Raw genomic sequence first — 26,247 nt, 5'->3', positions numbered from 1 at the left:
AATTGCAGAGAAAGTTTGCAGCTGGAGCTCCTAGGTCGTAGGGGGTAAAGCACCTGTCTGCCTGGTGGGAGATAGAGGATCTAGGGGAACAGTCAAGTTCCCTGCTAGCAACCTGATTTTACTATGGCTTTTTTTTTTTTTTTGCCTTTATTTCTGTGTTACCTTTCAAATGCCAATTTGTCTGGGTCTGCTGCTTATCCGAGTAAAACAGCCTCAGTATACATGACACACACTGATTCATATACCTATTAAAGCTGGTATTTGCACTCCTAGGAAAGCAGCCACTGTGTAAAAATCATTCCATTTCTCCTGGATATTCACTCTGGAGCTTAGATGTCAACCTGCATTTGGCCAGGCGTGAAGGAAATACACCTGTGGCTGAGCACAAACTAATTTTCTTTCTTTTCTTTTTCTTCCCCCCCAGGATTATACCTTAACCATGTATTTTCAACAATATTGGAGAGATAAAAGGCTCGCCTATTCTGGGATCCCTCTCAACCTCACGCTCGACAATCGAGTGGCTGACCAGCTATGGGTGCCCGACACATATTTCTTAAATGACAAAAAGTCATTTGTGCATGGAGTGACAGTGAAAAACCGCATGATCCGCCTTCACCCTGACGGGACAGTGCTGTACGGGCTCAGGTCTGTGTGCCCCTCCAGGGCCAGTCTTGCAGTTGCATGGTGCATTGGTGTTGAATTTTTGCTTGAGATGAAAATAGTAGTGAGGCCATGTCCTCAGATTAATTAGGAAACATCCATGAAACACTTTGAGCTTTGCAGGAAAAAAAAATTCTCATAACCATAAGATTTGGGGCATTACTGTTACTATAAATAGTCACCAAGCAGCCTCCTTTGGACTCACTGTGTATAATTGGGTTGCCATGTCTAAGAACACAGATTCCCTCAGGACGGGTTTCCCACATCCTAGCCCCAGAGGCCTGTAATTAATATTGCCCTGACATTGCAAAGGCTTTAATGAAGTTTTTTCAGAGCTAGTTGCACAATTGAAAAAATGTCTGTTGTGCAGATTATAGGGTATATATTCTCCACGGAGCTTTATTGAGGTGGTGCCATGAATGTTATGGGGATGACTAAGTGAGAGGCTTCCCAACAAGAACCATCTCTCTCCAGGTCTCATAATGTAGCCACTCAAATGAGGAAACCAGGCTGCCTTCCGGAGCCCCGGGGAAGAGACCCTGGGCTTCTGGGGTTGCCCTGGAAACCCCCAGGCCTTTCTGTGGTACTCCGGTGGTTAATTCTTTTGCTAACTGGTGTTCTTAAAAACCTTCTGTCTGTTTCGTTGCTTTTGCACTGATTTTTGTTTTGTTTTAGAATAGTAGTGTGTGTGTGTGTGTGTGTGTGTGTGCGCCTTTGTCAATCTCATGGCCTAAAAGTACCCTTGAGGTCTTCAGTGGGACACACGTGGATAGTTTGAAGAAAAGATTTATCTTAAAATGGGATGAGTCCAGAGCCTTTGGACTAAGACTCCAGCAGCCCTAAGTGAAATCATAATAGTATGTATTTAAATCCACACCGCTGTGACTTTTCATGCCTCAAGACGGGTAAAGGGAATTCTTTAACATTGCCTTAAATAGAAAATGTTGAGTGACTTTCTCAAAGCCACAGTATATAGAGCGGAAGTTAGGATTTTAGCAAAATCAGATGTTTTTATGGGTTAAGTGGCACATGTCAACCAAACCATGGTGTTACTCTAAAAAGAGTCTAGCCTGAAGTTTCTTTGGGAGGTTTCCAGCTCCCAAAGCATTTTATGCTTCTCCCTGAAAATGAGTGATGTGGTTGTAAAGTTCTGAAGGTTCTGACAAGTAAAGAAGATTACTCAGAAATCTTGTGTGTTTACCTGCCCCTCAGCCCCCGCAAAGAAAATGAAGCAGAAAAACCTGATATGTGGGTGGTGTGTGTGTTCGTGTGTGTGGGGAGGCATGGTGTGTGGTGTATGTGTGGGGTCTGAGGTGTGTGAGGGTATGTGTGTGTGGTGTGCGTGTGGATGTGTGGTGTGTGTTTGTGGGTGTTGGGTTTGCTGTGTGATTCGTGTAATGTGTGTGGTATCTGTGTAATATATAGTGTGTGTAGTGTGTGCATTTGTGTGTGTGTGGTATGTAGGAATGGTGTGTCACCTGTTTGTAATGTGTGTGGCATGCATGTGTGTGCTGTGGTGTGTGGTGTGGTCATGTGGCCTGTGTGTGTGTTATGTGCATATTGGGTTTGGTGTGTTGGGGGGAGTGTGTGGTGTGTGTGGCATTTGGGGGGTATGTGATGTGTGTGGTATGTGGGTATGTGGTGGGTGTGTGGTGTGTGCAGGGGAGTGTGCGGTGTTTGTGTGTGATGTGTGTGGTGTGTGGTGTGTGTGGTATGTGTATGGTGTGTGTGGTGTGTGTGGTATGTGTGTGGTGTGTGGGGGGAGTGTGTGGTGTGTGTGGTATGTGGGGGGTGTGTAATGTGTGTAGTGTGTGGGTATGTGGTATGTGTGTGATACGTGTGGGGGAAGGTGTGGTGTTTGTGTGTATGTGGGTATGTGGTGTGTGGTATGTGGCGTGTGGTATGTGGCGTGTGGTGTGCCTGTGTGTGGTGTGTGGGTAGTTGGGAGAGAGCAAAAAGAAGAAAATATAAACAAAACTTAATCTAGGACTTCTTGGCTTTTTAAACAAAACTTGCTGTTTGGATTTTCTCCATCTATACTTTGGCGTTCTTTATTTTCTCACCAGAAGTGGAGTATGTTAGTAGGTCTCTGTATGTCTCTGTTAAAAGCAAAGCACTTTAACTCTGTTAGAATAGGATTATATAATATGGATAAAATCTGTAATAAATTTCCAAACTGTCTTTGAAAGTGTTAGATTTGAGGTAAGAGGAACCAAGGAAATAAAAAAAATTATATCTTTAACACTTGGCCTGTAAGTTCATATGTGAAAGTTAAATAATAACGTGATAATAAGCCATGGGAAACTTTTAGTAATAAACTTTGTACAATAAACTAAAAAAACCCTCTTTAGTCAAATTTACATTCATTATGCCTTTCAAACAGCCTCTTAAATCAATAAATGAATTTCTAAATAATTAGCTGTTTTTTTCCCCAAATTCAGTCCCAATATGCTACTTACATCTTTATTTAGAACCTCATAGTTCTTAAACAATTCTTCGGAGCTCTGTGGACCTGGCCGAGCTGTGGTAAAGAAACCCCAGGCCTCAGGCTGACCGCCGTATCCTGCATGTGCTTGGCAGCTACACTGTGTCATCAACTCCTGAGAAATGGGCTAACCTAGAAACTTCTGCCTTGATATTTAAAAACCACACACTGCTATGGAGATTAATTTGAACTTTTTGGCCAAAAAAGCACATTAATAATTCAAAGTACTGATAATTGTATGAAACTCAAGTACCGACACATTCTTTGCTATTCCATGTAAACTTAAGTACTATTTATATATTTTATATATATATCTCATGGTCTTTGATAAAACATGAGGTGTTGAGTGCTCACATGGGTCGCCACCCTCCCTCCTCCCCGTGGCCGTAAAGCCCACCATCCCTGCTCCGTGTTTTCACTGCTGCACTTGACATGACAAGCCTGGAGTGGGCTGCACGTGTAACTCCAGCAGTATGTTGACATCGTGCCCTTTGCATACGTCAGTACTGTGGCGTGGGCCTGCGGAAGCCTGGCACAGCCAGGAACACTGAAGTTGAACCTCCTGCAGTGAGAGTCTGCAGAGAGTTGGGCTGTTGCTGTCTCCTGCTTGTAGGGTACTGCTGAGGAAGGTCCCACCCGACAGAGATGACTTTCTTGCTGGCTGTGTGCTTGAGATACTTACCCGTTGGACGGGCTGTATCTCCAGACCTTAAAAATTGAATTTTTCTCACCCCTGGACACTAGGGTTGGCCCTCACCTCATCTATCCAGCACTGGCCTACATTCGTAGGTCAGTCACCACTTCACTTCTCTGGGCTTCTTTTCTTATTCACGCCCAGCCGCCGCAGTAACAGAATCAGTGAGGGCTTTTGCTTTATTCAGGGTAGATGAAGGCTTTTGGCTGCAGATGAACTGTCCATGACGTAGGTTTGTACGTCAGCTCAGCCTTATTCTGGGAAATCATTAATCCTTACCTCTGATGACTCTGCAAAAGTAGTCAATGACCACTCATGCAGATGCTTGAGAGTGATCACATTCTTGTGGTGATAAAAGGTCGTTTTAAATCATGAACCATTTTCTCTGTGACTGTTGGAGCTCCCTGAGCTTGAAACGTAGGCTAACACTAGCTTGTGAGGACCAGCTTGAGCTCAGCTGAACAGGACAGTGAACTGAGCCCCTAGCACAGGCTCAAGTCAGCATGTGACGGGTGAGAATGCTCTGGAAAGGGCATGCGTACCATCCTAAAATAAAACATGAGTTCTTTGAAAATTTCCTTTGGGCAGCTAAACCTTTTAAGGAACTAGGCAGATTTTGGCTGTGAGACTCATGGGCTTCAGTCCTGTCCTGGTTACAAATTTTCTGGTTTTCTTTTTTTTTCTTTTTGATGCTGCACTGAAGTTTTCTGCTGTCTGTGAGAAGATGGAGTCATTGTCCCTCTTCCCAACTTTGTTTTTCAGTCTCCTGGCCCTCTGCTGTCATTGAATGTCTCACCTTGCACCATTAAGCATACTTTGTAACATTATCTTTTTCTTCATGCCATGCATTTTGTATTTTTGGACTACTTCTCTGATGCTAGGAATTAGTAAGAGGGGGGTCACGAAATAGTATTCAGGTTGTTCCAAAAAGCACCTGGGATTCTGAGGTTGAGTCATCAAAAAAAAAGTAATCCATATCTTGCCTGGGAAGCTTACTGCAAAATCTGTTGGACAATATATTGTAAAGTTCCCACTTGTGGCTAAAAATTGCTTAAAATTGTCAAAATTGCCATTTTTATACTTAAAAATTGAACACAATAGTAAAACTAGAACTTATATCAGAAGATTCAAATTAAGTCATCTAATTTGAAAAGGCTAGCATCTTAATTCTGAAACTGTATTTTATACAGTGGTTCTGGTCTAATACCTTTTCCCCCCAGAAGAGATGTAAACTCACAGAGGTAACAGGACCCATATGGTTTGAGTGCAGGTGTGCCTAACCCCAAAACCTTTGTTTTGTTACTATCTTCCAGTTACTTTCATGTAACTAAATAACATATTGTTAAATTGCTTTCCTGACAGGATTATGCCAATTCATACTCCCCCAGCAATAAAGTTAGCTTTAGGATTGTGATACCTGCTTTGGAATGTATCATTATTTGGGCCACTGTAAATGTATCCATTTTCTTCATCTCTCAAGGCTGGTGAAAATCACCTGTCTTACTTTAAATTCAGGCTCACACATTTCTCTCCCCCCACCCCCCATCCCGAGCATGTTCATTCTTCCCCTCTTTGTAAGGACTTTTCACAACTTCTTTTCAAACTTGCCCCCGTGTTCTCATTTGATGAGGTTAATTGGAATACGATAACTTCATCTTTCCACTGCAAAGAGATCACCTGACCTGCCTGTCTCTCACTCTTGGCCTCCCCTCTCAAAATGGAGAGTGGGTCCCTGACCATTTCAAGAGTCAGTTTCCCCTTGGCATCTTCTCAGAACTCAAGTTCTAATCAGTGCCTTTCTACAGCTCTCCCCCAACACCATGCTTCCAGTATGCAAACTTTCCTTCTGTTCTTCAGAAATATCAAGGACGTCCCTGTTAATTGGACAGTTTACACATGCTCTTTGCTGGATGTAGAATTCTCTGTCTCTAGATACTCATATTTTTAGCATCATTATAATGTAATTATGTAATTGAGGAACATTCAACTGTCATTCTCCCAAGGAAACCCCTTCTCTGATCTTCTATTCACTTTCTGTTACATCATCTTGTTTGTTTTTTATCATGCCACTTATCCAGATCTGACCTTATCTTGTCAATTTATTGCATTTCTTATTTGTTGACGCACTGGTCCCATCTGTGATGATGGGGAAGCCACCATAAGAGTATAAAACTCTCAGAGAAAAGAACTGTTTCTATCTTGTTCATTATTCCATCCCCAAAATCTAGAATGGTGCTTGGTGAAAAAAAATTTAAAAAGTATTGCACAAGGGTTAAATTTGAATTCCAGTTCATCTTTCTATAGTCCTTATATTTTCACATTTTCCATGTAGATTTTCAATCCACTGGAATTTATCTTGGTGTAGGATGTGAGGTAGCTATCTGTTTTTTTGTTCGTTATTGTTTAGCTATTTGTGCCAATACTTACCAGTTTATTCTTCCACATGAATTTTAGAACCATTTGTTTTATCAAATTTCTAAAAATATAGTTTGTGTTGTTTGTTCAAATAATGCTCATTAAACATTACTCTGGGAAGAGCAAAAACTGTGCTACCTTCAGTCTTTCCTACATGAATATGGCATGTCTGCAGTCATTCTTGTCTTTGTTTTTGGCTTTTAGTAAATAGTTGTCATTTTCTCCATCAAGTACCCACTTATTGCTTGATAACTTTATTCCTATTTTTTAAAAGTGAAGTGCTATTAGGAAAGGGATTATTTTTCCATTATTTTTCTAGCTGGCTTTCCCTGGTATGTGGTAAAGCTGGTGGTCTATTTGTATATAACTATCTTTATGTGTGCATCTATCCAAAATTATATCCAGCTAGGCTAATCTATTATTTTCAACAGTTTAGTTAATCCTCTTGAGGATTTTAGTCTTACAATCATATTGCTTATAATGATTTTTTAATCCTCATTTTCAATAGTTTTTTTATTCTTATTTCTGTTTTCTGTTTTATTGTATTGACTTTAACTTCCAGAACAATGATACATGAAGGGGTAACAGTGTATAATATCAGCTCATTTTTTATAAGGGTGTTTCTTGGGCCTCACCATGAAGAATGATTTGCACTTTTAGTTTAATGTAACTAACACTTATTCATTTGCTTCCATTATATGTGTGTGTGTGTGTATGTATGTGTATGTTCCCAGTTACTTTCTGAGAATGGTGGCATAGGTGGGGATACAGTGGTCAATAATGCAGGTGTCACAAATTTATGGCATTTATGTTCAACAGCTAATTATAAATGAGATGACTGACCCTAGATTTTTTAAAAATGTCCAAAATAAAAATAGATTTTGTTAATTCAGTCTCTATTTATATGATCATTTTTCTTATTTAACCTGTAATTTTGATATACTAATTTCTTACCTTGATCCACTTTTTAAAAATTTTTATATTTTTTATTGTAAATCAATAATTTATAGTTATATATATTTATGGAATGTAAAATGATGTTATAATTTCTGAATACAGTGCAGAATAATTAAATCAAGTGAATTAACATATTTTGCACTTTAAATAGTAACATTTTTTGTGGTAAGAACATTTTATTTCTCCTTCATTTCTGACAGATTTGCTGGATAAAGTATTCTTGGTTGGTAGGGGTTTTTTTTATTTTTTATTTTTTTATTTATTTTTTTCATCGTCATCATTTTGAATATCTCATCCCACTGTCTCCTGGCCTGCAGGTTTTCTGCTGGGAAATCTGCTGAAAGGCTGATAGTTGTATTGGTACTCCTTTGTATGTGATATGTTTCTTATCTTTTGCTGCTCTCCAATTTTTTTTATGTCTTTGATATTTGATAATTTGAGTTTTATGTAACTTAGTGTACTTCTTTTTGGCTTAAATTTAATTGGAGACCTCTGTGCTTCCTTATGTGGGTATTGGCATTTATCCCCAGATAAAAACAAATTTCAGTCATTATTTCTTTAATATGCTTTCTGGCCCTTTTTCTTTTTCTTCTACTTCTGGAAATCTTATTATGTGAACGTTTAGTTTCCTGATTGTGTCCTAGAATTTCTATAGGCTTTCTTCATTCTTATTTATTTATTTATTTTGTGTTTTTGTTTCTCTGGATAATTTCAAAGTTCTGTCTTCCAATTTACTGATCCTTTTTTCTGCTTGATTGAGTCTGCTGTTGAAGCTTTCTATTCAATTTCTCAGTTCAGTCATTATATTCTTCAACTTTAGGATTTCTATCTGTTTATTTTTAATTGTTTCTATTCCTTTGTCAAGTGTCTTGCTTTGTTCATGTGTTGTTTTCCAAATTTAATTAAATTTTTGTCTCTATATTTTTTAGTTCACTTAACTTATTTATGACTATTATTCTGAATTTTTATTAGTAATTCATAAATCTCCATTTCTTTGGTGTCCATTGTTGAAGGTTTGTTGATTTCTTTTAGAGGTGTCATGATTCCCCAATTCTTTGTAATTCTTGTGTCCTTGCATTGTCTGCACATTTGAGGAAACAGCTCCTCTTTTGCCTTTTGCAGATGTTTTTTTTGGTGGTGATAAGATCTTCACCACTGTTACTTCTTGTATCCCGCTTGGAAGGTGCCAACTTCCCTTAAAGATGGATGTAGACTTTCTCAAGAAATCTATTCTCAAGTTTCCTCTCTCATTAATCTGACCCCTATTAACATTGTGCTTCGGCTGAAGTTTCCAAGAAACATGAACCAATTCACTGCTGTTTCCTAGGTAAATTATCCAATGTAAAGGTGGTGGAATGGGGCTCTGCTATGGTTTGAATGTCCCCTCCAAAACTCATGTTCAAACTTAATCCCCATCATGGCAATATTGAGAAGATGGGCCTTGAAGAGGTGATTGGATCATGAGGGCTCTGTCCTCATAAATGTGTTAATCCATTCATGGATTAATGGATTAATGGGTTTCATGGGAGGGGAACTGGTGGCTTTATAAGAAGAGGACAAGAGACCTGATCTAGCACATAAGCACACTCACCTCTTTTGCCATGTGGTACCCTGTGCCACCTCAGAACTCTACAGAGAATCCCCACCAGCAAGAATGCCCTCACCTTCTTCAGGTGCACTCTCTTGACCTTGGATTTCCCAAACTCCATAACATTAAGAAATAAATTTCATTTTTTTTATAAATTACCCAATTTCAGGTATCATTATAAGCAACAGAAAATGAACTAATACCGGCCCTCTCATATATTTGTATGTGATACATATCATATAGATTCTGTTAAATATATTAATAGATTATATATGTCTTTATGTTTCTTTTGTGTTTTGTCATAACATAAATTAAGTAGAATTCTCACTTTTTGTTCTGTAATAGATTATATTATTTGGGAAATAACTATTCCTAAAAGGGTTGGTGTTCCTTTAAGTATTTAAAGACTTACCCGTAAATATATACTAAATATGAAATATTTTTAAAGTGAAGTTTTTATAAATGCATGTTACTTTGAAAAGGGTCTTAAATAACATTTTCCACCCTGACACACATGGCTTCAGTTTCTGCAATACTTATGGTTCTCTTTAGGTTTTCTTCTTGTATCAATCTTGAGAATTCATGTTTTTCAGGGAAATATCCTTTTTATCTGGACTTTACAATCATTGTTTTCTCTTATATTTTCAAGCTGCTAAGAACATAATTGTTATAGTCTCTTCATCATTTATAATTGTGTTCATTAGAATCAAGAAATCTTTATTTTAGTTATATTTTTAAAGGTCTTGCCTTTGATTTTATATTATAATTCTATTCATTAATTTCTACTATATCTTTTAAACGCTCCTACTCTTATCTCTAAAGATCTTATATTGGGAAGCAACATTAGTAAAATGGCAGACTAAAAAGCTCCAAGGTGTCATTCCTCCATAGAAACATGAAAAAACAACTAGAAGTTATATGAACCAACCTGTAGAAGCTCTGGGAAACAGTTCAAGATTTACAGCAACTCACCAAATGCCCAATCTAAAAAAAAAAAAAAAAAAGCTGCATTCAAAACAATAGGAAAGTTTTATGGCAGTTTTACTTGCCATTTTCCCCACCCACTCCCCAGAGTTTGATCTTGAGCAGGTGGCAGCCTCATTCCCAGTTCTCCGTCTCATACCAGAGGGAACAGAGCAAACCTTATTTGCAGATTATTATGTGCATATGTTCTAAACTGTCTGGAGGATATCTGAGGGACTAAAGCAAGATGCTCATCCCCTTTGTGCATATCTCAGAATGTAAGCAAGAAAAGAGGCAGGCAATGCTTATAAAGGCTGCAAGAGGAGGACAAACCCTGGGGCAAGAGATTTTGGGTGGAAATATAAAATAGACTATCTAGGGCTCAAAGGAGAAGCTGGGATGAAACTCTTTGGGAAATTGGGTCATTCAAAAGCAGCCAGATATATAGGGAAACTTAGAAAGCCATGCACATGTCTATGCAAGGCATATGCTCACGAAAGCCCTAAGAATAACTAAGTTTTTGCTTTCAGCTAATCCCTAGGGTCAGAGCAAGCCTAGCTGAGTAGTTACAAAATGCCCCAGCACATAGCCAATCTGCAAAGACTGAGAAATGGCTATTCTTTTTTGTTTGTTTGTGTGGGGTTTTTTGTTTGTTTGTTTGTTTGAACTCTTGGCACTCAAAGAAATCCCTGTTAAAACGTTAGCTGAGCATCAGCTAAAGGAATAGAGACTTCACTGATTGCATTTAATAAGGAATAATATTTTCAAAAAATGTTTCAAAATGTCTCAAAACAAATGGACTATTAAATGTAAAAACCGTAAAACTTGGTGAAGGAAAAGATTCTAATTTTCAGAGTTATCACATTATAATAATCAAATGCCCAATTCTCAGGAAAAAAATAACAAAGCATACAAAGAAAGAGGAAAACACAGCTTATTCAAAGGAACAAAACTGGCAGAACCCCAGACATTGGACTTACTAGACAAAGACATTAAATAATTTGTCTTAACTACTCAAAGAGGTAAGGAAAAACATGGACAAAGAACTAAAGGAAATGGGGAAAATTATATATGCATAAAATGAATGAAATAAAATAAACAAAGAGATAGAAATTATGAAAGGGAATCAAACAGAAATTCTGAAGCTGAAAAAGACAATAACTGATATGAAGAATTTACTAGAGGGGTTCACAGCATATTGAAGCAGGCAGAAGAAATAATCCACAAGCTTGAAGATGGACAATTAAAATTGTTGAGTCTGAGGAGCAGAAAGAAAAGAATTGAAGAAAAGTGAACAGAACTTAAGAAACTCATGAGAAACCATTGAGCAGATCAAAATTGCCGAGTACAAAATCAACAGAAAATTCAGTTGCATTTCTATATACTAAGAATGAACAATCCAAAAACATAAAGAAGAAAACAATTCCATTTACAATAGCATCTAAAAGAATGAAAAACATAGGAATAAATTTAATGATGGAGTCAAAGACTTGTACATTAAAAACTATAAAACATTGTTGAAAGTATTTGAAGAAGACAAATAAATGGAAAGGCATCCTGTGTTCATGGATTAGAAGACTTACTAGTATTAAAATGACAATACTACCTAAAGCGATCTACTCTAATACAATCTATCAAAATTCTAATGTCATTTTTGTAGAAATGGAGAAAGCCATTCTAAAATTCATGTGGAATCTCAAGGGATCCCAAATATCCAAAACCATCTTGAAAAAGAAGAAAGTTGGAGTTCTCACATTTCCTGATTTCAAAGCTTGCTACAAGTCTACAGTAATCAAAGCAGATTGGTACTGGCATAAGAACAGGCATATAAACCAATGGAATAAAATAGCCCCAAAATAAATCCTGGCTTATGTAGTCAAATAATTTTTTGACAAGCATGCCAAGACTACTCAATGGGTAATGGATAGTCTTTTCAGTAAGTAGTGCTGGGGCAAACTGGATATACACAAGTAAAATATTGAAGTTAAACGCTTACTTTACAGCATGTACAAAAATTTACCAAAATAGATCAAGTCCTTAAACCTGAGAGCTAAAACTACAAAACTCTTGGAAGAAAACAAGAGAAAAGCTTCATGACATTGTATTTGGCAATAATTTTTGGATATGACAACAAAAACATAAGCAAGAAAAGAAAAAAAGAAATGAAAAAGAAAGAAAAAATAATGTAATTATTTTGATGTCATTTAGACTACATCAAAATTAAAGACTCCTGTGCATCAAAGAACACAATCAACAGAGTGAAATGGCAACTCACAGAATGAGAGAAAATATTTGCAAATCGTGAATCTTATTAAGAGGTTAATGTACAGAATATATAAAGGTCTCATATAAGTCAACAATGAAAATACAAACAAATCAATTCAAAAATGGGCATTGGACTTTAATAGACATTTCTACAGTGAAGATACACAAACGGCCAATAAGCACATGGAAAGATGCTCAACATTGTTAGCCATTAAGGAAATACAAATCAAAACCACAATGAGATATTACTTTACACACATTAGGATGGCTATTATATAAAAAAAAAAAAAGGGAAAAGAACAAATGTTGGCAGAGTCAAGGAAAAATTGAAACCCTTAGGGATTGTTGGGGAGAATTTAAGCAGGTTTAGTCACTGTGGAAAACAGTATGGTTGTTCCTCAAAATTTAAACATAGGATTCAGCAATTCCACTTGTAGGTATATATCAAAAGAAACAAAAGAAGTGACTCATACATTGTATATCAGTGTTGATAGTGGCATTATTCACAGTAACCAAAAGGTAGAAATAACCCAAATGTCCACCAAGAGATGAATGGATAAACAAAATGTGATATATATACACACACGCGCACACACACACACACACACACACACACAATGGAATAATATTCAGTCTTAAAAGGAATGAAATTCTAATGCATGCTACAATATGTATGAACCTTGAAAACAATATGCTAAGTGAAATAAGCTGGCAGAAAAGGACAAATATTGTATGATTTCACTTATTTGAGGTATCTGTTAATAGCATAGGTCAATTCATAGAGAGCAGACTAAAGATTTACCAAGCCCAGGGGCAAGAGGTAACGGGTATTCCTGTTTAATGGCTACACAGTTTCTGTTTGGGAAGATGAAAAAGTTCTGGAAATGGACAATGGTGATGGCTGCATATCAGTGTGAATGTACTTAATGCCACCAAGTTATGCACTTAAAAGTGGTTAAAATGGCACATTTTATCATATATATATTTTATTCCAATTAAAAATATTTCTTTAATTTTTTATGTTTAATTTTAATTTGTTGATTTGTATGCTGTTTATTTCTGCTCCGTCTAATAAAGATTAGTTACATACCTGTAACTATCATCTTCTCACTATTTTCGAAGCTTTGTTTCCTACCTCTGCCTTTGGGAAGGTTTTACAAGTCAGCCCTCTCCTTTCTACTCAAGGTACGGTCACCAAGCCAGCAGCAGCAACTTCACCTGGTAACAGTACCTGGGAAATTCAGAACATAGACCCACTCACACATCCTGACTCAGAATCTGAATTTTAACAAGATCCCTCAGTGACTTGTGTGCCCATCAAAACTGAAGAAGCCTGCCATGTCATTAAATGGTTTTCAGCCACGTCAATTCCACTTTCTTTGCCTTCAGTTCAGCACTGCAGCTGGGATTCCTTGCATTCCTCTCAGTGTTACAGCTCCTTCTCTCTTTGCCTTCGTTTCAGATGCTCTTTCATTTTGTCTCTCTGTTCTTGTTTTAAAGATACCATATCCACTCATACCTTTGGTACCCAGACATATATCTTCCAAATTTTTCAACTTTCATTTTCTATGATTGCATAGTTTTTTAAACAAGACCCTTTTGTTTTATTCAGAATGCTTATTCTTAGATGAGACAGATGCATCTAAACAAAGTGATTTTCCAGTGACAACATGGATATGATGATCTCGACCCCTTCAGCCTCATTTCCATGTTAGAAGATTCAGCCTTTAGGGTATAAATCTGAAGATCAGGTTAAGGTGCTCCACTTGTCACACTGAATGGCCATTTACTTAGGATCGGTCTTTCTCTTTGACTGCTGGGTTAACTGATGAGGCCATGAAGTCAGACACACTGTATGGTGTGGTACACGTGGTTAGCAGCTAGGATTTGGGACAAGGCAGTTTTAGACTGTGAAGCCCCGAGTGTCATAATTAGATCCATATAGCTGAGGTGACTCAAAGTACTTTCCTGATTCTTTCAAAACTTTTCCTCTCTTCCTCTTCAGAGGGCTGAACCTGTGTTGTTTTCCTTAAGAACTTCTCAATCCATCTACCTGGACAGTTCCTTTCTTGGAAGATACTCTAGGATCTGGCATACGCTTTTCTCTTAGTTTTAATTTTCGGCACTATTGCCAGTTTTGGCCTTTGTGTAGCTTTATTGCTATATAAAATATATTGCTATATTTGAAAATCATGAGGAGGCACATCAGACCTGTCTCACTTGCCTGGTATGACTACTCATTTCACAAAGATTGGTATTCCTAACTAATAGCAGATTTATGCTTCAATATAGAAACAGATGTTCCTACTTTAGAAAAACGTTATCGACTAAGGGTTTTACTATTTTTAGTAAGTGCTCATTGCTTATGTATCTGGGTGGTTAACGAGCATCTCTGCTGATCCTGGTTGGGCCACTCGCCATCTGACCCATTAGCTCACAAAGATGATTGGGCATCTCAGTCCTGCTCCCTGTGTCCATTCTTCTGGAGGGACCAGCAGACTCATCTGGGCATGGCTGTCTCACAGCAGAGGCTGAAGCACAAGAGGAGACCAGAAACACAGAAAGCCTGTTGGTAACTAAGTGTGGAACTGGCACACCGTCACTTCCACCCTCATAGCAGATAAAGCAAGTCACAAAGTCAGCTCACATGCAAGACAGGGGCAAATAGCTCCGCTTTGGTGAGAAATGCAAATGGCGTGGCTAATAGAGTAGATCCTGAGAAGGAGGAAGGAATGGGGTTGCTACCACACTCAACTTACCACAGTGATTTTCTTAAGCATTTGCTTAAGAAAAATGCTCAGTCTGAATTATTAATATCCTTCATCCTAGCATCTGGGTTCTTATTCCTGGAAAAATGATAGCTTCCTGCCTCTGCCACACAATGCACCCAGCATCTGGGAACCAGGAAGGAAGATGAGTGTGAGTTGCCATAGAGTGGTTGCAAAGGGCCAAAAGGTTATGTGTAAAGCAATTCCCTGTCTGTGGCGCTATCTCGTGGCCAAAGACACAGCTCTTGCCCAGATTTCTTGAACATTGGGGCATTCCAAGTACAAGCCAGAAGTCACACAGAAGATGCTGTCAACCTGCTTCCAGGTCCTGCTAGTTTAACAAGATTGTGATCGGAGAGCCAGGACTCCACTGCAGGCAGCATTTCATTGCAGTCCTCACTGCAGCTGAAGCCACGAAGCTCCTGGATGTTGACATTGGATTCAATTCTGCAGGGTTCAATTGTGCAACATAAGGATTCACACAGACTACTGGACCATATAAACAGGGGGTCTTATGGAAGTGTCTTGACCAGTGAGCTCCTGGAGGCTCTCAAAGGATCAGTAACCACGCAAGGCCAGAGCCCCTACTGGGACTGCTTGTTAGGGGGCAGGTGTCCTCACTGGCTCTTAAATTTGGGACATTAAAGCCTTCTTAGAACAAACCACCTCTTTCTCTTTCTACATTTTGCTTGAGTTTCACTCTCCCTGCTTATACCTTGTCCTTGTATCTTCAAAGTCATTTGTTAGGTGAGTATTTACGGGACTCCCACTGTGTATATGGAGGTGCTGTTCTAGGTACAGGAGAGAGGGCCGTGGACAAGGAGCCAAAGTCCTGCCCTCGTGGGCTCACCTGGAGTGGGTGAGGGGCCAGCAGTTAACAGATTGGCGTCCTGTTTGCAGATGGTGCTAAATGTAATGAAAACATTAAAGTGAGGTAAGGTGAGGAGAGAGAACTAGAAACCAGGATATTTTATTTCTAAAGGTTTCTCTGAGAAAGCTGGTCAAACACCTTGCCATCCAGTGGTCAGCCAGGGACATCAGAATCCACACTTACGTCGGACATTTAAATCCATCTTCTCCAGTATGTACAGTGGATCGGAAAGCTGCACACAGCGGGAAGAGAGATTGTGTGCGTTGCGTGATTCACTGTAAGTGTGCGTCCCGGAAGGCCCACAGCCAGCCTCTCCCAGCAAGTCTGACAAGGAGTGCTTTTGTACCTACGCCAACAAGTGGACATTTCAGACAAAGGTTTGTGGTAGTAAGCGTGTTCCTGACCTGCCAAAGCAATGTTTTCCACAGCAGCCCCTACTGGGTGGTCTGTAGAGAAATCCGTCTTTGTGCAATTACATGAAGAGTTTGCATCTGCCGTTATCACGATTTGTAAATTGGTGGGTATTTAAAAATAGAAACGCTGATGCCAAAGAATATTTCACAAGCTTAATACAGTTAAGACAAAATGAAAACCCTTCAGTATGCTGAAATCCATGATCTTGACCTTTCGACCCAGGCTTCCTCACTCAGCTGTGCAGGAAAAGGACTCCAACGAGAGTTTAAAGACAGCGTCCAAAGACGGTGCGTCACCAGGCATAACATGATTTTGAAGTTACTGGGGATGGTGCTTTCCTTACAACTTTCAAATTTATTTCTTGTATTTTCTTACTTTTAACTCTTAAACATTTCTTCAGGTGTGTATTATTTATAAAAACAAGATGACCTAATAAACTATTCTACAATGGATGAGAAAGTGTTTGGATTAATTGTTACTATAATTGCTGTAGGAACAGCATGTAGCACGTAGAATATTTATTTTCTCCATTTACTTATTAATTTCCAACTGTCATATATAATGGAAATATTACGGGTGTATAGATATGCCTAAGATCTTTGTGTATCTGTATTTATCTATATAAATTTCCCTACCTGGTTGCTCTTCACTCAAAACAGGAACCTCTCTTTCTGAGGAGGCGTTCAAAAGTTAAATATATTTTGTCCTTTTTAAGGTAAAAGAGGTAATGAAGACATAGTACAATGTACGATTCATGCTGCCTGGGTCTGAATGCCACATGTGCCTTCCAGCGGCACTGTGAACACGGCCAAGCTACTAACTCAAACCTTGGTTTGCTCATCTGCAAAATGGAACAATAATAATAATGATGATAATACCCCTATAATGGGATTTTTGTGAGATTAAGTGTGGGTATATTAAAGTGCTTCTCACAGCTGGGCACTGAGCAAGTGCTGGACAAGTGTTAGGTAAAGTCCAGTTGTGACTGGTTCTGAGATGATGAATCTGCACCCATTTCTGCGACGTCCCGTCTTCCAGTCCTCACTTCTCTCTGTCTCTTTATCTATGCCCTTTTTGCTTGTTTTTACTTTCCACTTTCAGCATCTTTAAAGTGTGAATATTTGTAAAGAAAGGACATACCAAATGCAGATGCCTTTTCTGTCACTTGGCCACCGTCTTTCTCTGCTTTTCCATCAGAAGCCTATATTGCAGCCGTAGAGACCCTGGGCACTGCTGTCTCTCAATCAAATGCTAAAAAAGAAACACCACCACCCTCTTTCCCCAAAAAAGATCTACTGAAGAGCAATACTGCAGCAATCCTCACGAAGTCCTACTGGATTCCAGTTGGTTGGCTTCACAACTATTCCTTAAATATAGGAGTGGAATTCTCAGATTACAGAGGGGTGGGGAAGTGGAGCTCCGTGTTGGTTAAATTCTCATCTCAAGACAAAAAAGTGTATTTATTAGAGGGGAACATCAAAAGATGTGTGCGAGTGTTGGGGATTAACTCAAACGGAGCCCAGATGCCATCCTGGCTTACCTGCCCTTGGTCTGTCTCCATTCACGAGGCTTGAGCTCTCTGTTCTACTGTCCGTGAAATTCCTCCATGCTCCTCTGATTTCTGCAGAGTCCCAGGGGCGCAAAATTTGGTTGATTCTCTCAAAAAGTCTACTTCCAAGCCTGTGATGGCTTCAGCCAACATGGATACAGGCTTTGTGGCTCAGGGCAGGCGCTGGCAGGCTGTGTAGCCTACTTCATCCCTCCTGTCCCTACCTCATATCTCGCCTTTCTGTCCCAGTGGTTCAACAACTTCTTCCCTTTGCCACCTCCGTGCTGCCTTTTGTAGCATGAGCAGGCTCTTGTGTCTCACTCTCCACCCTGAGAAGGTTTTCTAAGAATTTCTTCCACATGAGGAAGAGTAGCAAATAGATGTTTCTACCTTATTCCCAAAGTAAATAGAAAAAAGGGGCTCCATTGTATACCCAACACTACACCAGAATGAGAAAATCTGAATAACTACCGTACTGTGGAAGAACATAGTAGTTGCCTTGTTGGAAAGAAGGGCAAAGGGCATCTCCCGCCAATTCTTCTAGCCTCACATTCCCTTCCCCTTCCACTCTACGTTTCACAGTGAGAATGACTGGTGCACTTGATGCCCTCGGGCAGTTTCGGGGTGTGTGTGTGTGTGTGTGTGTGTGTGTGTGTGAGTGTGTGTTAGGGGTCATTTGGTGAATAAAAATAAAAACAATAAGAAATAGTAATCTCAATTATTGACTCTGTTCAAGTGAATAGGTACCAAAATATGCCGGAAAATTTAAAAATTTGAACATTGCCAGTGGAGGTCTTTTTCTTTTCTTCATAAAAAATCCATAATTTTAGTAGAACTTTATTTTAGTTTTGCTTTAGGGGTATCTTGTGGGGATATTGGGTTGTCAATCTGTCATAAAACAGGCCAGAATTTAAAAGTGTGAGGCCGGAACTTCAGTTGGCTAGAAAGTCAGATGCTATAGAAAAATATACCGAAGAGCCACGTGTTGATTTTGGATTATAGGGTGTAACACACTCCTTGATTCCAAGGATAATTGGAAATATTATGGTATTTGGAAGGAACACACTTTCACCATTGTGTGGGTCTTATAGTGTATGTCTGCATGGCACATGCATGCTATTTCTATAGAAAAATTTAGCATTGACCCATTTGCTAAATATGTTGACATTTTCCTTCATTGTTTCTCTCACCCACTGAAAAGTAGAACTTTTCCTCAACCCACTTGCCTAACCAGAGGCTAGTAGGACATACTTTATTTCCTTAGCACCTGCACTGAGGGTAGATGAGACAAGCCCATCAGAAGTGGCACACACCTGGTGTTTTACAGGTGTTTGGGTTAGGATCTGTTGGTAGGATCAGGGTTTGCTCACATTACCTGAAATAGTAGTTAGTTTGTTGTGAATATTCATAATGAAGGCCAGTCAGGGAAAGCTGAATACTGGGCCTGAAGAAAGATGAAACCTGGAGGATCACTGGGGATTCAAGGTGGCCCTACGGATCTTGGAAGAAAGCGTTCTTATAGTCCATCATTGACTAGGCATATCAGGACTGCCAGTTGCACAATTCCTGCAAAAGCTTTGGGTAGCTGCTCCCTGCAGATGTTGAGTACACACCCAGCAAGACCACATGCCATGACCTGGGGCAGAGCTTCTAAGGTCTCCCCAATGATCTACTCTCTGCATCTTCTCTGCCTGTGTTACGCTTCTCATACTTTGCTCTCCAGTTTGCAAATGGCATGCAGATTCACTTCCACTCTTTACAGTTTAATTTATTTTCATGAAAGGGAATCTCCTTTGCTCCACTTTGCCTATTAGCTCAGGCCATGTCATAGATCTGTGACCAGTTAGTGGTTATCTGTCCTTGAATCAGGGGCCCAGGCCACTCTAGTCAGCTTTGATGGCAGTGGGGAAAGGGTGGGGTTCTAGAGAAATATAGTATACAGCATAGTGGCAGAATAGCTGCATTTTCAACAGCGGCTTAGCTTTCCCTAAAAGGAGGCTGTAGACAGAGTAGGGAAATGGATTTGACATTTCTAAAAGTGTTGTTTCTCAGTGTATGGTTGGTTAACCATTGCATGGTGGAGGCTTCACTGTCTTTGGGTAGAAATTCTTTGCAAGGCTTTAGCCACCCCAAAGGAAGTTAACCCACTGAATTTTGATTCATAATCAACAAAGAAGCCAAATATTCTCTTTGAAAAGATGGATGGTCACATGGTGAAAAACTCTAGAATATTAGAATCCAGCCTAACGGACAACTGTAATAGAATAGGAACAAGCAGAAGTGTGGTTTAGAGTTCCAGAGTGCATCTGTAGCTACCTTAGCATGTCGTGTGGAAAGTCAGAGGCCTTGATGTTAACCCAGTCTGGTCCGACAGAGACAAGTACATAAATTCTCTCTGTAACAGAGAGATTAGAGAGCCAATAGACAAGGAGACAAAACAAAAATTAAAGATAAGACCTTCCTTAGAAACTGCTTTCTCTGCCCTTTATTATCCAAAGTCAATAAGACACGGTGAATAATTTTATAGGACTTGAAGTTTTTGATAAAGCATGATGATGATAGTTAATAACAATATTTTTAACAGGGTAGATTTTGTGTTCTCATCCCCAAAATTGATAAATATGTGATGTGATACATACAGTAATCACCTCAATTTAGCCATTCCACAGTGTACACATATTTCAAAACATCATGCTGTACATCACAAATATATGCAATTTTTGTCAATCAAAAATTAAATTATTTTTTTTAAAAATGAAATAAATTTTTGTGCCATTTTTCTTGATAAAGCTGGCTTATAGTATGCTGAAAAAAGTTTCTTATTTATTCAAGTTTCTCAGTATATATCGTGAAAGATGTTTAGCCAGGTGTACTTTGGGAAGGGGACCCTAAATGGCAGGACGTTTATCTGTAGCAGTTTCCCTGCCGAGTTTCTCGCCTCCTCTTCACCATCTTCCCTCCTGTGTATTTCAGAATCACCACGACCGCAGCGTGCATGATGGACCTGCGGAGATACCCCCTGGATGAGCAGAACTGCACTCTGGAAATCGAAAGCTGTGTGTATCTGTATCTGTGTTGCTTATTCATTCACTTTGTGTGTTAGATCTTTTTGTCATCATTTAGCATCTTTTCCAAGGCATCCATAACTTTCTTGATGTAGTTTTTAACTAAATTAGAAATTTATTTCTTCACTCTGCAAATTTCACTGTCGAGAGAGAGAGAGAGAGAGAGAGAAAGAGAGAGGCAGAGAGTGAGACAGAGACTCAGTCAGTATAAAAGAGTTCTTCATTCTAATCTGATTAAGAGAGTCCCTTTGCTGTGCTGAAATATAAGAAAACAAATGCCCCTCATCTCAGTCCATTCAATGAGAAGAGAGCAAACACCGAGATGCAATTTTCTTACAATATGCTCCATCATGCATGAGTGGCCGTACTGCTGGGACCCGGGCAGTCAGAGTAAAGCTCATTTCCCATCAGGAACTCGGCTGTACAAGCGGGATATTTCTGCATCTCGGCAATTTTCTTCAATTTGAGTGGTATTCAGATGCTTTATTGATAATTCAGCATTGAGCACTTCTGTATGAGGGACGAGAGCTGCATCTATAACGTGTAGCAAACAATGTCCCTCCTGCTACCTGAACGACATCTCCTGGCATGTCGGGATGTTGCTGTTGCTGTTATTTATCTTGGCCTATTACAGACTGGCTTGTAATTGGTCTCAGTTAGACTTAGGCTTGTCAATATTTGTACTAAATTTTTGATAGATAAATGACTTTGACTTTGCAATATCATTTGGTTCCATGTGGTGAGAAGTGAATGTCTTTGTGAATAAAAATGCTGAGAAATTGCACTGGGGATAGGCCAGTGTCCAGATCCTAGAGAGAGTGGCACACTGTGCCCACTTCCAGCCCACAGCACTGTTATGTTTTCTGAGAGCTGTGCTTTCAGAGGAGGTGGGGGACATAAAGTCATGTCAAGTGATGTGTAGTTAAATTGGGGACATTTACCAGAGAGGACAAAAGGCTCAGGGGTAAGGCGATGTTGTCCCAATAGCTGAAAGGCTGTCCTAGGAGGTTAAATGGACTCTGTGCCTCCAGAGGGCACAGCTCCGGTGGACCAATGAAAGTTTCAGGAAGGCAAATCTGTAATCTAAGTAAGGGAGCAGCTCCTATTTCAACTGTCTGGTCACATAGTGAGTGACTTTCAGGATTATGGATCCTGTGGCTGTGATGCCTGTGCTTCGTGGATGACAGACTCGAAGATCTGCTGTCAGAGAGATTCCCCGCAGTGTGCGTGGCCCCTCCCTGTGCAGAAAATCCATGGGTTACTAGTTTGAGTGGAAGGGGGAGTCTCCCAGTCTCCTGGTGGACTGGCTGCACACAGCTCTCTATTGGGATGGACAAAAGAAAGAGGTGTCTTTATTTCCACGCTTGAGAGCAAATCCATTGACTTGAGAATTCATCCAACAAATACTTGCTGGACATCAACTGTTTGCAGTACTGTTGCAAGCACAGAGATATATAGAGATGACAGATAAAATGCCTGCCTTCATGGAGCTTATATTCCAGAAAAGACAGGAAACAATCAGACAAGAAAAACAAATAGTGATAAATGCTTTGAAGAATATAAAGTCTGAGAAAAGGGTTGTGAGTGATCGTGAGGTTACTTGTGAGATGGAATGTCAGGGAGGGCTTCTGCAAGAAGGTTTTCTTTAAGTGAAGATGCAAACATGGGGAAGAATAAGCTATGTGAAGAACTGGAGGTAGGTCCTGCAGAAGGCACAGGAGCCCTGGGCACAGCATGCTGGTCTGAGCCCCAACAGGAGACTGGTGAGGCTGGGCTGGGGAGAGGGGGTGGAGGCACACAGGGGCCAGAACAGTGCATTCTTGAGGTTCTTGCAAGGAGTTTGGGCTTGTTTTGCTAATTGCATTAGGAAACATTTAAGGGTTTTAAGCAGAGGAGTATGCCACCTATCATGTAGTAAGCTGTGTATTTTATTAAAGAGAGGACAACAGAGAGGACTAGGGAGATGGAATTAGCCGTGTGGAACAGTCATCCTCATGGCCTTGGTTCATTTGTTTGTCTAACATTAAATATTGGGTTAATATTTTTTTTGTTGTATTATATGCTCAAATCAAAGGCTTGTTATATTGGGATGATGTTTTCCTCCAAATCTGTGTTCGAATTGATCTTATGGATAAAGTTAACCTAATCTTTTAGGAGACTCCTGGGTATTACAAGTCACATCCAACTTTATTGCCCTATTTAGTCATTCTTAGGAAACAATGATTCCTCACTGAGTGAAGCACTCTCATGAGCACTGCACTAAGAGCTGGATTTGGAGCTATAATCCAGCTAGTGATCACCCCTCCTTCTGAGGAAACCACTTTTGATAAATCTCTAAGGGCCAGGAGTATTGCAACAAAAGATATTTCTAAGGTTGGCAAACCTCACGGCCAGGAAGAGCTGATGTTTCATCCAAAAATGCCAACAACACTACTTTTGCTCTGCAAGTCCCTCCTATAATCAGTCATTGATGAGCTAAATGCACCCTCAGTCTTTGAGTTTTTCAGTAGCTCTTGAGAGGAGTTTGCCTTTGCAGACTCTTCACACTTGAGTTCTCATTTTCTTTTACAACTATCTTCTTCATTGAACTTAGGATATATTTTCAATTCATCTCTTCGTGATTTCTGGGCCAGCCCTAAAGTTATACTTTGCAAACAGAACTTTGGTTAGAGCACCCAGTCTCTGTAGCTTCCTTACTTTTCAATACCAGCCTGGTACAAATCAAATAGCAGAGGAAACACAAGAATATTTGAAAGTTTGTTCTTTGATGACACTTCTCATAGACAAGTACAGTAAGCAAATCTACTTAAAATATGGCAAAGCCATTGCTTTCATTTTATTAATGACAATTTATTTAGCCATGCATTTATATGAAATGATGATATTTCATACCCGCCATCTCTCTGCTTCTCTCTCCTGACAGATGGCTACACCACGGATGACATTGAATTTTACTGGCGTGGCGGGGACAAGGCTGTCACCGGAGTAGAAAGGATTGAGCTCCCTCAGTTCTCCATTGTGGAGCATCGTCTGGTCTCAAGGAATGTCGTCTTCGCCACAGGTGAGTCCTGCGTCCACTCATAGCCCCTTCAGGGACACTGGCTGTGCTGGCGTGAGTGGCGTGACTTGTAGCACTGGGTCATCCAAGGCAGTACCATCATCAGTCATCCATCATCATGTGTACCCCTTTTCTCCATATCTGTAGAGGACTGATAAACTTGGTTGAGTAGGAAGGATCACCCGAGAAGGAGATGCTCTCTGGGACTGGTTATTGAAAAGTCAAAAGACAGAGGGTGAATTTAACCAATCAATGTTTCTTAACATAGGAAACGCTCATCCTTGGGCACATAAGAGCCATGGATGGCCTTGGAGGCAGGAAAGAAGGGGAAAGAGGAAGACCAGAGGAGGTGGCACTGTTCTCCTCCCAGAAGTAAGCCACCTTCTCCCCACTCTGGGCTAGCAGCCAGCCCTGGCAGTCCAGGAACGTAGGCCACCTGCAGTTAGCCTTGCCTCATTAGACACGGTCATGTTCTCCTAATAATACCTAGTAAATGTTTCCCTGGCCTGGGTTTCATTGTCATCTCTGTATAAAGTGTCCAGAGGCTGAGATGGTAGTTCTGTTCTTCAGCCTCTTGCAAGGTCTTACTAAATTACAACTGTGTGTGTTTTACCATGTGCAGTGCTGCCTCAGTAGCTTTGTACTTACTGAATGCTTTGTGTTGTAATTGAGATAATAAATGAAAGTGCTTCATAAACTGTGAGGCATTACAAAGACCACAAACTCTGGGCTGAAAATGCTAAGTGAAGGCAGAGCTGTCCGTATAGCTTGAACAACAAGCAGTGGGTAGAAATTAGCCCCGGCCTTGTGACAACAACCAAGAAGCCGGGGGATGCGTTGAACTCTCGTTATCCACAGCCACCCGCCTCCCATTCTTGTGTTCAGAGCCTACTCGTTCCTTAGCTTCATCTAGATGCCGCTTCCTCTGGGGAGCCTTTTGACCTGCTTAGCCCACTACACTGGCCCAGAGTGGGCGAGGTGGCTGCTGTGCATGTCCAGTGCTGTACGGACCACCTCCTAGCTCTGTTCACAGCTCACGGTGCCTGCGCCTTCAAGGGCATATCTCCCTAGCCCTGTCTTAGTAATGCTGGACATAGGTTGTGTCTTGAGTAAGTGAGCAATGAGTCAAGGTCGTCACCAACATGCTTCCTTCCTGCCCCTGCCTCTGAGAGCCATGCACACGAAAAGTAGATACAAAAGCCTGAATGTTTAAGATGCCCATCAGGCCCATTTTCGTGCAGTGCTGCTTTATCCTCTATCTCAACATGTCCTGCAAATGTCCATGTAGCCCCCCTTAGAGAACATGCTGAGGTGGTCACCTTGGGTGGGTAGTGAGAGCCAGCAGGGACATAAGCTTATCACTAAGGAATAGTGTACATACCAAGAAAATTGCCTTGTGATGCATTAAATAAAATGATATTGAACTTCTAAAGCTGGGATTTACATTGTTTGATGCTCCAAATGGTATAAGCAAAAGGTCTGCTCAGGCACAGGAATAGTATTCTCCCGGTGGAATAATCCTGCCCATGCCTGCCTTTGCCTAGAAAATTGCAGTGGTGGCCATTAGAATCCTGCCATGAAGATTTCTTATTGCATTTCCATGCAGCCTCATCAGAGAGCCTGATGAGGTGTTTGCAGAAGGTGCACTTGCTTCCGCGGGATAATGCAGCTACTTAGAATGGCCTTCCTGAATCTCCTAACTCAAAACCACTCAGAACCACTCTTATCCAGGGGCAATCTCTGTCTTCCTTTTAAGTATGTTTATAGTAGAACATATCCTAAACACATCTGGAGAAAATATACGCTGCAGGTCTGGGGCAGAATCCTTAAACTGTTCACAGACACATGGGGCCATCAGAGTACAAAATCATGTCTTCTTTTCAGCATGTTCTGCGCTCCTGCATTTGCTGGGTAGAGTGCAAGGACTCCATAACGGTCAATCATAAAACCTCCCAACCTTCAAAGAGCTTGCACTCAGAAACTATTCTAATTCACTTATGCATGAAGGAATGGCATAAGCCACATCATTTAAAAATATTTTAATATCAAATATACTAATTTATTTTCCTTTCTGCACTTTTTATGAATTAATAAGATCATTAAACAGGATTGAAGGACTTTCTAGCCTTAGAGAGAATTCTCCAAAAAGAGATTAGAAAAGAACAAACATTCTGGAAGTTCATTGGGACCAGGCTACAGTGTCACCAGGTGATAGGAATTTTTCTTTTCCATTGTCATCTTATGGGACCACCGTCGTATCTGTGTTCCGTCGTTGAGTGAAACATCATTATGCAGCACGTGACTGCAATCTATTTCTTTTCCCTCTAGATGACTTTTTGATTTTGTCTTTGGCTTTCATTGGCATTATTATGATTTACCAAGTTGCACGTCATAATAATGATGTAGTTTTCTCTGTCATTACTCTCCTGGAGTTTGTGGATCTTCTTGAATCTTTGGTTTGAAGTCTCTCTCAGCAGTTTTGGAGCATTGTCATC

The 26,247-nt window shown here is 40.1% G+C and overlaps 1 protein-coding gene across 4 annotated transcripts in view; it reads left to right on the top strand.

Annotated features, from left to right (window-relative positions):
• Positions 1-26,247, top strand: part of GABRB3 (gamma-aminobutyric acid type A receptor subunit beta3) — a 202,991-nt gene that overhangs the window by 149,470 nt on the left and 27,274 nt on the right. For all 4 annotated transcript variants that reach the window (XM_069465824.1, XM_069465823.1, XM_069465825.1 and 1 more), the window contains 3 exons: positions 425-645; positions 20,603-20,685; positions 23,618-23,755. In XM_069465824.1, coding sequence (XP_069321925.1) covers positions 425-645; positions 20,603-20,685; positions 23,618-23,755 — 442 coding nt within the window. Of the gene's footprint in view, positions 1-424; positions 646-20,602; positions 20,686-23,617; positions 23,756-26,247 lie in introns of those variants that run through there.

This window comes from Eulemur rufifrons, chromosome 3 (genome assembly GCF_041146395.1).
Source record: "Eulemur rufifrons isolate Redbay chromosome 3, OSU_ERuf_1, whole genome shotgun sequence".
NCBI classification, from domain to species: domain Eukaryota; kingdom Metazoa; phylum Chordata; class Mammalia; order Primates; family Lemuridae; genus Eulemur; species Eulemur rufifrons.
This window is presented reverse-complemented; position numbering and strand designations above follow the sequence as displayed.